Genomic DNA, 14,463 nt, shown 5'->3' on the forward strand with positions numbered 1-14,463 from the left:
GCAACATAAACTACCTTTCTAAAAAAGAATGTGTGGATTGTAAAAATGGATTCATTTTTTACATGAGAGTGCATGAATGTGAATCATTAACAAGGGGTCGAAAGTTCGACACTTTTTTCGAACGGGCTCTTTTTAATGTTAATTGGGAAAACTTGACTCGTGACTTCGTTACTTTGAATGTTGATAGTCCATGTTTAAAATGTCATGTGTCTGATTTATTTGATGCAATCGATGTTAAAAATACGCTTGAAAGTTTTGAAGAGTTTTACTTAAAGATGAAAGTTTTTTTAATTGTCTTTTACTGTGTGTGTGAATACATTGTGTTTATCATTTTAAAAGAGACTTGTGTTTTGATTGAGTTGTTGAATATGGTTGATGGATTATACTTTGAAATCACTCTTACATATATTTTTTATATGCACTTTATTGTAAGTAATCTTTATACTATCGGTGTTGTCTTCATCTTATTGTATGGTTTTGTAATTAAGACTGAATGAAAATATAATTTTTGTAATATTTCTATAGTTTAATGCATGCGAAGGACTTCAAATAATGCTAAGTGGAAAGTCAAAATTAGAACCGTAAAGCTTAAACATGACAATGGTTTGAAAACAATACACAGTTATATTCACATACACAAACTCGTACGTATCAATACACTTACATTAAAGAGAAATATTAAAGACTTATAAATTCTCATATGAGATAAGAACGCTCTTTCTTAACTTAGTTGGTCACATGATCGATAAAAGATCCTCACCTATTTGTGATTTGTCATGAAATAATATACATCGATAGATATGTTACTAAGTGTGTAATAGTTTTTATTTTTCTTAAATTCAAAGTTAAAACCAATTTGTTAATTGTAGGATTATATTAAGTGCTAAAAAATGCGATATTTTCGCTTATAATTTCGGTTGATAAGTAAAGTTTTATTACAAGTTCCCTCACACGAATGAACAATAACATGCTAGATGGATATTTGAAAGCTTGAGTGGATGATTTGTAAGTATCTTAAACATTATTATTATTATTTCTAATGCGTGTGTGTTAATTAATACTTAGAGTGCAAAGAGTAAATGGTTAAGTGCTATTGGTTATTAATACTAAGAGTAAAGTAATATTGAGTTTTAAATTTAATTAAAGCATTTCGTTTGAAGATTCAGTTGAAAAAATTTTATTTTGTAAGTTTGAAAATTTTTGAAAAAAAAAAGATTGAAAGGAAAAAAAACAATATGTTACAAAAATATTATTATTATTTTGATTTGAAAAAAATATTTTTGCGGAAAAATTTACTGTTGTAAGATTAAAAATTTATTTTTATATGATTGAAAAAAAAAATTGATTTTTTTTAATTAGTGGAAAAATATTACAAGTTTGAGAAATTATTTCTTAAAAACATTTTATATGATTAAAGAAAACAAAAATTTTTGATTTCATTTTCTAAGTAGAAAAATATTACAAGTTTGAAAAAATACTGTTTTGAATCAAAAATCTGTTTTTGAAAGAAATATTCTTACAAGCTGGACATTTTTTTTATAAGTTTGAAATGAAAAAGAAATTAATTCGAAACTACGAATTAAAATCTAAAATTTTGTTTGGAAAACCTGACATCAGGCTATTGTCGATCTATGTGCTTGATATTTGAGAAAAGTGAACTAATTTTAATTGGTCAGAAACAGTGACATCACTTGAAAGACGTAGGCCAGGTGGTGAATAATACTAGCACGTGGGGTTTGCTATCTGTTATCGGTAAAGGGGTAGATAGCAATATTGATAAAGTCATTTTCTCAATTCGCCTCGATGTGTGTGTGTGGACGATCCGAAGTGCTGTGGGATTACGGTAGTTTTTTTCAACAGCCGAGTTGATTTGCGATATCACGGCATGCATACTGCAAATCGACGATGGGCAGCCAGCCGTATGCAGCGATTTCAAATAAAACATGCGTGTAATTGTAATTTTGTGAGATTGAGTTATAATTAACAATCCACTTATTACAATTTCATTCACTGTTTTTAAATAACTTCGCGATAGCTGGTACTTGAGGGATTTCACCCCAAAAAGGTTAGTCTTTTGTACTTAATTTTAGTCAGTATTTAGCTATAACTTAATTTGTCAAAATTTAGATTAAGTTTCTTAATTTAACGTATAGCTGTCCATTTGAATGTATCGTTCGAAAAGGATAAAGACTAAAATAAATGATATCGATTTTGTTAAAGAAATTAGTTGTTAAAGTAAAATATTATTGGGAAAATGAAATAGCCAAAGTGATTCTAATTCATGAAGGTTGAAAATTTTGTTTTATTCTAACAAGAGTGCTTGTATGAAAAAAAAAAAAAAATAATAATAATAAAGTAAAACACTATGCGATAAAATGACTAAGTTAAATACTAATCAAAAAAATAATTAATAGAGTTGATTAAATAAAATGTGATAAATTAAATGAAACTCTTGAAAAGCATATAAAGTGATGAAATGTAACTTGAGTGCGAAATTTGCTTACTGGAAAAAAATTAAATAAGTTGATTTTTAAAATCCATGAAAATTTCTTAATGATAAGTGTTTATTAATGCTAAGAGTAAATTGATGCCAAGTTTTGAAATGAATTTTAGTAGAAGTTATTTTTCGGTAAGTCTATTTTTAAAATTTGCTGACATGAAGTTTTGATACTCGACTTATAATTTTAACATTTCTTGGGTACTTCATTGATGTTTAACATTTTTGTGTTATGTGTTTTATTTTACCGTAGGTAAAAATAATTAAATAAAAGTGAAATTTATAAATTGTAATGAAAATTCTGTTAATGAAATTGGTTGGTTGTAAAGTATTTTTTTTGGAAAAGCTGTAATGAATGATAAATAGTAAAACGCAGTAAGTAAAATAGTAAAGTATGGTAAAGTAAAATAAAATATTCAGAGGGGATTTAATTCATGAAAGTTGAAAATTTTGTTTTATTCCATCAAGAGTGTTTGCATGAAAAAAAAATAAAGAAAGGGAAAATATGATTAACTTAAATATCGATGATAAAAAAATAATTATTAGAGTTAATTAAAAAATGCGATAAATTAAATGAAACTCTTGAAAAGCATATGTAGTGATGAAATGTAACTTGAGTGGGAAATTTATCTACTGAAAAAATTACATAAGATGATTTTTAAATTCTATGAAAATTTGTTAATGTTATGCAGTAATTAATACTATCTGAATTAATTAGTTTGACATAATAGAAGTTTTAAAGGCGTGCAAATAATCTAAGTCCTAAAATGTATGAAAGTAAATCAAAGTTCGAAAAAAATATTCCTAGTTCAAAAATGTATTAAAAGAAAATCTAAGTCTAGAAAAAAAAAATGAATAGTTAAAATATTGATGAAAAATGATAATCGGAATTAATTACTTTGAAATAATGAATCATTGAATTAAATCTAAAAAAAAAATATTCTAAGTCTGAAATGATTGAAAGTAGTTAAAGACTAAAAAATGAGAAAATAGTTAAAGAGTAAAAATGAGAGAAAATTATTGAGAAACGCCAAAATAGTGAAAAATAATCAAAGTACTAAATGATTGGGAAAAAACGATAAAGTTCAAAACGCATGAAATAATGACAAACTTCGAAATAATTGACAACAAACTAATTCTGAAAACTATGAAGTTCGAAAGACGCGAAAATAATTTAAGTTGTAAAAATAATAAAGTTCGAAATACGTGAATAAACCAAAGTTCAAAAAATATTTCAAGTGTAAATATGCATAAAAACAATTGAACTCCTAAATGAATAAAAATAGTTAAAGTTGGAAAAATGATATAATCGTGTATACTTGTAAATAAATAAAAGATACAAAAATAGTTTAAGATTCAAGTGGTTAAGAAAGAGAACATGAAAAAAATAATCATACTCTAAAATATACGAAAAAGAAATCATAATCGTGAAAACATATTCTAAGTGTGAAATGATTGAAATTAGTTAAAGACTAAAAAGTGAGAAAATGGTTAAAGAGTAAAAATGAGAGAAAATAATTGAAAAATGCTAAAATAGTGAAAAATAATCAAAGTACTAAATGACGGGGGAAAACGCTAAAGCTCAAAATACCTGAAATAATGACAAACTTCAAAATAATTGAAAACAAACTAATTCTGAAAACTATGAAGTTCGAAAGACGCGAAAATAATTTAAGTTGTAAAAATAATAAAGTTCGAAATACGTGAAAACAAACTAATTCTGAAAACTGTGAAGTTCGAAAGGCGGAAAAATAAATTAAGCTGTAAAAATGAAAAAAGATGGAAATACGTGAATAAATCAAAGTTTGGGTGTTCGATTCCCAACTCCGACATTCTGTAAAAATAAAAATAATTAAATTCGCGGAAAATATTCAAAGTTCAAATATGTAGGAAAATAATTGAAGATCAAAAGAGTGGAAAATAGTCTAAGACCTAAATGAAAAAAAAAAAAAAAAAGGTTGATAGGGTGTATTTAATACACCTGTTTGGTTGGTGGGACCATCATCTTTTAATTAATTATTTTTGTGAAAACCTTCGTTACAAAGAAAAAAATAACAAAGTCCAAAAACGCGGGAAAAATCTTCAAAGTCACGATAGATGGCACCATGTGCATTTACCTCATGTGAAAATTATATTGAGATGTCAATTAGCGTACTCATATGTAGGTCTTCGTAGCCGAGTGGTTAGCGCGTGTGCTCAATATCCCTCGACTACGAAGACCTTTTGGTGTTCGATTCCGAGCAGCGACACTCTGTAAACATAAAAATAATTAAATTCGCGAAACTTTGGTTGTCTTGACAACCATTCGTCGAAATTATTCAAAGTCTGGAAATAAAAAATCTCAATAGATGGCGCCACGAACGTTCTTAAAAGTTGCCATCCTAAAACTCTGGTTGTCATGACAACAAGTTCAAAATATTCTAAGTCCAAAAATGCGCGAAAAAAAAAAAAAAAAGCGCGCGAAAAAACCTCATCACCTTCTACGGGTTCTCGTGGCGGCCCCGGTTGTGGGGAGTGGGAGGCAGCGCAACCCCAAGGTCGGGGGGCGGTGGTCGACGGAGGTGGGGATCGACGGAGGTGGGAATCGACGGAGGCGTTAACGCCTCAACGCCTCCGTTGTCCCAGAACTGTCAATTATTAACTACTTATATATACGAGCCGGCGCATCAGCTTAAGATTAGCCATTTTGGATCGGAGCGCGTATTTGAGTGGTTGTCTTTTCTTGCGAGTTATCCCGTTTGGTGATTGTTCGCTGCAAGTGATTATTAGCTGCACATACATGAATTGTTTATTAAATAAAATATTATTTTGAGGGCGAATCTGGCGAAACACGAAACTTTGCTGTGGTAACCCAGCTCCGCAACAATGAAAAATCCGATCCAAAATGGCTAAACTTCAGCTGATACGTCGGCCGTTCTTTATAGCGGCTCTAGCTAGGGTGATACTATCGGGTGACGTGGTAATGGTAGTCGGGATTTTCCCAGTAATAAATGATCATTACGAAAAAAAAAAGCTTAAAAAAAAGAACTATCAAAGCTTCCTAAAATTTTAAGCGATTGGTAATCAGAAATAATGTTATATAATAAATTTGGAACATTTACTTCGCCTTTTTTTACGCTAATATGAAAAACACGCACAGAACCATTCTATAGATAGTACTGAAATCTGTATGCGTCTGTCTGTCTGAAGACTAGTATTGTAGAGAATCGCTGCAAGTCGAGAATCGATTGAGGTACCGATCGATTTAAAATTTTCCAATGAAAACAATACGACTAATTTCGCAGTTGTACGACTTTAATTAGCAGGTATGTTAACTATAACGTCAAATAACATTACGTTAGTCAGGAATTTTTATTTCTTTTCTGTTGCCATTTTACATATGGGTGAACAAATAAAATTCTAGTACATAATTGTTTTAACAGTGGAGTTTTTTTAGCTGCTATCCAAATCTTAAAACAAATTTTTCGTACAAAATTTTGTTGAGCAGTCACGATTGCTAATTGTTTTCATTTGACCGTCCGTGGCGTTGTGGTTCCTTTTTCAGCTTGGACCAGGGGGCTTCTGCTGGTGCTCCCGGGATCAGCTTCTACTGGGCGGGGGTGTCGATGTCCTACATGACACATACATCCACACGCGCCTTTACACACATACACACACGCCTATGTGCAAGTACACAAACACAGGTCTATGCACACACATAACCCTCATTCGACAAGGCCTTTGTAGCAATGTTAATTGCAGTTATTTTTATTAATTAACGTACGTATATTGTTTAAAAATTTGTGGAAAAAGTTGTCATTGGGTTCTGTTTTCTCAAAGTTCGTCGTATTTTTATGTGTTACTTTTTGTAACTTAATATATATATATATATATATGTATCTTTTATGATTCGTCAAAACAACATGCGTAAGTTAAATCATAAAATTAATATTTATTTGCAAAACTTTTTAAAGTGTCGAAAATATTTTATAAAATGTGTATTACAGTATTAGCAATCTCGTTTTGACTTCTAAAATCATTATGTTACTCACATTATTACCACACAGTGGCATTCGCATCTGTACATGCTAAAAAATATGCTGAAGCGAGTATCTCGTTCATGGAAAAAGGCTTTGTATGTATTTCAAAAAAAAAAGTCCCTACAAAAGGGAGAAACGATTTTATTTCGTTGTTTGTGTAGGTTTTGGCAGCAATAAAAGCAAGATTAAACGCAGGGATGAAAGTGAGAATGAGCAATATTCAAGTGACTCATGCCAATGACTTAAATTAGTTGTTAATTAAAAATTATTAATGACTGATATTAATGCTAGACATTCAGGTATAAGTATGGTCGCTGGGTAATTTAAAGAAATTTATGTTTAATTTTAAATTTACTGTTCTACTTTTACATTTAATTTTTATGATCATGATATATTTGGTGGCAAAATAGTTATGAGGATTTTAAGGCATCTGCGCATTCATTTACTAGAAGTCTCTCACTGTTTGACAAAATTTGTAATAAACTGCATAAAAATTTCAAGGGGGCATTTTCAACACTTTTAAATTTTAAAATCTTGCATTTATCAAAATAATATATATATTTTTTAATGTTAAAATTTAAAAAGAGAAAATGTAAAAAAAAAAAGAAAAAAAGAGAAACTTTAAAAAATTCTGAAAAAAAAAAAAAAAAAGAAAAAAAAATACTGTACAGTTTTATTTTGACTTGATAGTATCAAATGAGCTACAAACGGATATATTCATAAGTTTTAATTTACTTTAAAGTTGAAAAAATACAAATGTTTTCAAAAGAAACGCGAAAAAATTACATAAATTGCTACCAGAACAACTCAACTTCATCAGCCTATAAAAAAATAATGTGCAACTATTTTCGTGGGGAACATTATTTACTGACCAATTAATGCTTCTAGGCTTCTGGAAAATAAATTTTTTCTTAGTTACCGAATGTGGTAAACGAAACTTGATTTCTAGGCATTATTCAGCGTTCGTCCTGCGGTCTATATGTATTACTTTAGCAGTAACTGAAACGTAAACACTAAGACATAATTTAGCTCCATAATTTAGTACAAAATATTTCATTTTTCTGAAAGAATATAAATTACTAGCTTTTACCCGCAGCTTCGCTCACGTTGATGTAGTTTTTTTTTTCAATCGATTCAAGTTAACGGTCAACACAGGCAGAGGTCAAATAGTAACCAAAAAAAAAAGTTTGTCTCCAGTTTCGCTGACATTTCAAATTGCCTGCCCCTTCAAATGTATCAAAAGATGTGATTAAAATTGAAAATCAGGGGGAAGAGGTGTAAATGAAATGTCGGCGAAACTGGGAAGACACCCATAAAATTACACAAAATAAATCACGAAAACGTTTAGGAGTTCTACAGAAGTTACTTTGGGTAATTCTCAAAAAATCCAATTCGAGTGAGGTCAACTATTCTTAAATAAAGTGAAACAGTTCTCTTCCCAATCTTCGTCAAATAATATCAAGCGCTACACCGGCTCATGATTATTTTCAAAAATCTTCATCAGTACAGGTCCAATAGGATAAAAAACAAAAACAAAATAAAAGAAAGAAAGAAAGAACAATATTCTCTATTGTCACCATTAAAATAGGGACATTAATTCCACAAAATCCTTATTGGCATCATTAACTCTTAAAAATATACGCGAAAAAAAGAAAATGAAAAGTTTCATAAAAATTTTAAATAAATTCGCCATAGCACTATCGTAGTCGCTTGGTGAGACTAGAGATAAAAAATGAATTTCGTGAATTAATTTACATTTTAATAGTAGTTTTAATGTTATTTAAGAATGTTGTTTCACTAATTTGGCGAATTAATTTTAATTTCAATACCTCATAGTACTTAATGATCTTTTTACCAAAATTAACTTGGTGGAATTTTTACACATGGTGAAAACCGAGAAACAGTATTACGTACTCTTTAGCTTCACAAACAGTGACAGTTGAAAAAATTGCCAAATGCCTTAGCTATTGAAATGATTCCACAAAGAAAGTTTGGCTAGATTCCTGCCGATCGATTAAATGCCCAGTCAACACAAATAAATTAAAAAAAAAACGCATTAATTGCCTCAATGTTGCATTAAAATGGAAAATAATCTGCCAAATCCATGTAGTATTTGCCAATCTTGTGCAGAAACCTTACTTCAAGATTTGACTTGAGAAAAGCCTTGAACAATCACGAAAAGCAAAGATAGTCAAAGATACAACAATTGTCGCTATCGACAGGGAGTTGAGATGATACACTAAATACTGTATTGAGTTGAGGAAAGCCTTCGAACATGGAACTAAAAAGCTTATAGCTCGTTTTTTATTCTACTTAGAAATTTCGAACAGGTGCCATCTTCAGCAGAAAAATCAGAGCTTTCGATGGACATATAATTTAAATATGTGCAAGTATTTTTTCATCCCTATATTAGAGAATTTACACGAAAATTGTATTTTATTGCCCCCCTAAGTGGGTTTTCCCCCCATAACGGGACGAAAACTACCCTATGTGTTATTCTGATGCATAAGCTATATTATTGTCAAGTTTCATCAAAATCCGTTCAGTAGTTTTTGCGTGAAAGAGTAACAAACATCCATACATCCACTTTCGCATATATAATAGTAGTAAGATAATTTATGCGATTTATTAAATAAATTATAATTTATGTGACTGTTTCTTTTTAGTGCTGTTTCCCCAAGTGGCGAAATGGTTTCGTATGCATATTTTCTCACCTAGTGGAATGCATTTTTTCAAGAATTTTACTTTGGAAATCATCAAAGAGAGGAAAAGAACTGGAAAGGTATTTTGCATTTAATTCATCGACTTTCATTAATATATTTCATACTTATAACAATTACATGCAACATACCGTGAGCCCTGTCATCACATCCAGAGTCTGCGGTTTCATCCTTGTTAGGGCCATTGCATTCGGTGGAACGGGACATTTTTTAGGACATTTTGTGTTACAGATACAAGTAAAACAGGCTAGAAATTTTATTTTTGATAGCATCAGTAAGGGGCCACTCATTAATTACGTAAGAATGATTTTGTCAATTTTTAACCCCCCCCCTCCCCCATGTAAGGGTACGTTAGATTTTTCAACCCCCCTCCCTTAATCTTACGTAAGATTCCGTTTCGTTTTTCAAAATTAAATAACGAATTTACATCACTGGAATCATTAATAAAATCACTATTATTAAATTAAACCTTTTTGTGTAAAAAAATATTTCCTAGAATCTAGACTGAATGTTTTTTCGACATTTCTTTGTATATGATGCGATACTAGTTAAAAATTAAACATGCCATATTGTGCGATTCTTTTACTATAGTTTACACTAATTCATTCTTTGAAAAACAAATAAAAAATAGTTTATCATAAGTTTTTTTTACCTCTCAGACGCAAATGAAATATGATCACTACCAAACCAGTTAAAAGCGCGATTTCCGATATAAAATATCAACTTGGAAAATATTACGTAAGAATGGGTTTGACCCCCCCCCTCTCCCCAAAGTAAGTATATGTAGAGGTTTTTCCAACTCCCTCCCAATCGGGACCCTTACGCAATTAATGAATGGCCGCTCAAGATTTGTCATAATAATTCCGGAGAACATGAAACTTATCGTTTTTAAATAATATAATTGATGAATACGCAATAAAATGCCCCTGACCCATATGAGTCCCGTTCCGTCATGGGCATTTTTTATTGCTTAGCGTTCAATTATTTTCTTCAAACTGACTAGCTTTTGATGTTCTACATAGTTCTTATGACTAATCTTTGCTGTTGCTATCAAAAAAAAAAAAAAATCTAGCTTGTATTATTTTTATTTATGAAACAAAATCTTGTGACAAAACTACGCAAAATGTCTCTTTCCGGCACATGGAATGGCCCGTTATGGACTCACCAGTTTGGAATAACGAATAACCGAGACGGAAGCAAATGTCATCTCAGGCAATAACTCTTGGGCGGTAACTTACTGCTTAACAAATACATGTATTTAACTACTTTATTCATATGCATTTAATTTTATTTTGCAAACTTAATGTTTATTTGATAAGATTTGATATTTTCTTTCAAATCAATGTCCATCACGGTAATATAAAAAATAGACATTTTTTCAGCAGAGCTATTTTGATGTTGTTGTCTGAAATTTTTTGCTGCGTTTTTTAAATATTTTACAGCACTAGAGGGCTCAGCCCCCTGCTCGCTAACACTCACCACACCCTGTGAAGATTGCTTCGCAATATTATGTGGATCACGAAGAATTAAATCAAATTGGGCGACAAATTCTCTGTGCCATTAACATCCATCCATTAATGGCGACACATGAAAAATTGTATGATATGGTATTAGGGGATCGCACTAGGTCTTCAAAAGGTTAAAAACCTTTTACGCAGCAAGGAAAAAAGAGGCGTCTTCTTCTACAATCGGAGTATAAACAAGAAGTTCCGTCTAGAACTAAACGAGCCTACTTTCCCGTATACCCATACTACTTTCTAGTACCTGATCAATATTCTCAAAATTACTAAAATCGCAAATTGTTTCAAACATATTTTTTCAAATATTTTAAACTGATCTCTAGCAATAAAATATTCCTCACTCATCTAAAAAATCAGATCGTAAAAAAAACCCAAACAGATGAAATAGCAGCACCTTTTAAATAAAGTCTTTTTAAATGAATTACTACATCAAAAAAAAAAAAAAAAAAATCGTTTCTTTTTCCCCTGCTGCCAAAAATAATTTTTTAAATGAATTAATGCACTTATCAAAATAAATAAAAACAATAAAATGTCAACTTAATAATTTTCATTGTCAAAAAAAAAAAAAAAAAAAAAAACGTCTGCGCATATCTTTATGTAGAAACATAAATGACTTCGAGTTTATCCTCCGAAAACTGAATACCTAAATTAAAATTTGAGCATGAAAATAAAAACAAATCATATCAATAATTATTTCACAGTTAAAACCATAGCTGCGGAGTAGGAGTCAATCTCATTTTGGGATAAAGGAGTGATCGAATACCCAAGAATCGGAGTCAGTCATTTGTCCTCCGTGTATAAATTTTTGCCAAAGAAACGAAGTCAGAGTCGAGGTCGGGGACTCAGAGTTCGATTAATTGTCGGGCACAGGAGTTGGAGTCAGGTGCCCCTAAATTCTAGGAGTCGGAATCTGGAGTTTGGCGTCAAGAGCTATTTCCAACAAAATTTGTTTGAAGTAAATCCGCCTTCAAGTACAAAATCTACATTGACTTTCAGTTTCCCCGTAGGTGCTAATGTTAAGGGATTTGAACTGTTCAAAATTGAACGGAAAATTGTTCATATCAAAAAGATATTTTACATACAAGTTTTTCATCAAAAGCTTTTTCCTACAAAGTTTATTTGAAAAAAATTCGTCTCAAAGTTCAGAATTGCCTTGAATTTCCCCGTAGGCGCTAATGTTAAGTTTTTTGAACTGTTCAAAATTGAACAAAAATAGTTCAAATCAAAAAATGAAATATAGGAATGAGGTGTCCTTGCCGAGATCTTTCGAACAAAAAAAAATTGTTCGAATTGGACTATTCACTCAAAAGTTATTAAGGGGGGACAGACCGACGGACTGACAGACATTTCCCCCCATCTCAATACCCTACTTTCCAATTTTTAACTTTTCGATATTTATTAAGTTATTTTATTTATTTTTGGCTTTTTTTTTGTTTTTCGCGATATTTTTAAGATGCATTAAGCCTTCTTTCATGCTTTTTCTCTTCTTTTTCTGACTTTTACTGGGAAAGTAGGCTAAAAAGAAGGGAAGGGGGAGAAGGGGGAGAAGGGGAAAGCTTTCTGATAAACTTAAAGTTTTTAATTTTAGTAAACCTTTGATATTTCTTCGTAAAATTAGCATGAAAAGAGTGCTTACCATCCTAATTTTTTTTCTGTAGTAAAGGTGATGGGACTGATTAATTGTGCGAACTCTTTTCCAGCTTGGAGTACAGAAACCATTTTGCCAAAAACTGGATCACCCATCTTAAATTTCTTACACGGTTTTTTACTACCAAGCTCTGTGTATCAACACCGCTTTTAATAATATTTTTTATTAATGACTACAGAAGATGCCCCCCCCTCTCCAAGAGCAATGACGCATCCCCTCAATATATATATATACAGGGGCGGACTGGCTGACTTTGGCCCAGTCGGCAAAAGAATATTTTGGCCCACTTCTGTAAATTAGTCGAGAAAAGACATTAAACTACCACTAGTCCCTTTTTTAAAGTTCTTAATTCAAGTTTTAAAGTTCTAAAATAGAAAATTGTGAAACGTAAAATATAGCTAGCACTGACACATTTTTTATGTGCCTTAAAAGGATGGTTATAAGCCTGAAAAGGCACATCTTTCGGCTTCTGTACTGACAACATAGGAAAGAGTTGAGGAACCAGGTAAATCCTCCCGAAATTTTTTGAAATTGGTTGATCTATATAGGACTAACAAAAGAATCGGGACACAGGGTTCTAGTTCCCTTCCAAACGATATTTTCAAAGTTGATGGCAAAAAACGCAATTTTACAATTTTCGGTAGCGTTAAACGAGAGGGAGAACAAGGGGTTCCCTCACAATATTGTTTTCTTAACTTTTTTTTTTCAAAATTGAAATCCATTTTAGTCTATCTTTGTTTGCAGTAGAATGTCGGGGGCTATTCCCAGAAATTCTCTGAAATGGGTAGTTTTAGAAATACAATTTTAGGCTACCATTAGTCAACTTAATGGAACAGCATACGGAGCTCTCTACAAAAACGTTTAGAGTTTGAACTATTAAAAAACGCTGGTCACGTTTGAGAGAACAGGAGGGTCAGTGATCTCATTTGGAAGCATTTAAAAACTGAAGTATACTCGACTCAATTTTAAACTACATTTAGTTACTATAGGGAATCTGGCAACTCTCCTTCGAAATTTTCCGACACTGAAATTTTAAAAATATAATCTTATAATATGTTTGGAAACACTGAAAGGAAAAGGGAAAGATTTCCCCCAAGATTTTTTAGAAGGGCACCGTGCCGGGGCCATCGTGAAGTCAGTCGGTTTCCCTCTTTCTACCGGGCCTGCTTCAAGATTTAATTGCGCAATCCACGTGATCCCATACTTTTAAGCGCTTCACCCCTTCTCTTCAAACTTACAATTTGATATGGAGCACGAAAGTCTTAAAACTTCAGTATCTTCAGTTGATTTTGACATATACACAGCAAACAATAGTTCTCATACATATTTCACTGAAAAAAAGATCAGAAAGCAATATAAATAGTGCAATGGTATTTTTGATTATCATACATTTAAGTATTTAACATATGTACTTTTTATGTTTTGAATTGTAATTATTCTTTTAAATTTTAATTGAGTGCGACAAAAATGCTGTAAGTTCAGATTACTGCCGTCAAAACTTAAATAAAGAAAACAGATTATTCATTACATTTTTGAAATTTGTGAGATACAATAATCTGAAAATAAATCTTTTGGTAGTTGATCAGTTTAAATTTGGTGTTTAAAATGACCAACTTCGAAAATTCTCAGACCTTTTAAAATTTATTAACATTTTAGAAGTAAGATCCTGATTTTACGAAATTTCGTCTTTTTGCTTATGATTATGTTAATCTTATTTGATCGAAATAATCTGAAAATTTCAACCAGAACGTTCAAGAATAGAGTAAAATTCAGTGAGAAATTTTTTTTTCAAATAATACATAACACATTTCGAGAGTACACACTTTATTTACAAACATAAAAAATAGCATAAAACAGCTTTAAAATTGAACAAATTCAGTGATAATCTGTTACTAACGATGTGACAAAACTAATAAGCACAAAAGTTACTAATGTACCCATAAGCTACAAACTAAGGGTTTGTGTTCTCAAGTTTTCAAAAATTTGAATATTAAAAAACAATAACAATGATCGTAAAAATGTAAGTTCAGAGGAGTTTGAACATAATTCCCCAACACAT

The 14,463-nt window shown here is 31.1% G+C and overlaps 1 protein-coding gene across 1 annotated transcript in view; it reads left to right on the forward strand.

Annotated features, from left to right (window-relative positions):
- Positions 1-14,463, forward strand: part of LOC129223073 (cytochrome P450 3A2-like) — an 82,509-nt gene that overhangs the window by 39,028 nt on the left and 29,018 nt on the right. The window contains exon 7 of the mRNA XM_054857639.1: positions 9,183-9,298. Coding sequence (XP_054713614.1) covers positions 9,183-9,298 — 116 coding nt within the window. The remainder of the gene's footprint in view (positions 1-9,182; positions 9,299-14,463) is intronic.

Source organism: Uloborus diversus, chromosome 5 (genome assembly GCF_026930045.1).
Source record: "Uloborus diversus isolate 005 chromosome 5, Udiv.v.3.1, whole genome shotgun sequence".
NCBI lineage: Eukaryota > Metazoa > Arthropoda > Arachnida > Araneae > Uloboridae > Uloborus > Uloborus diversus.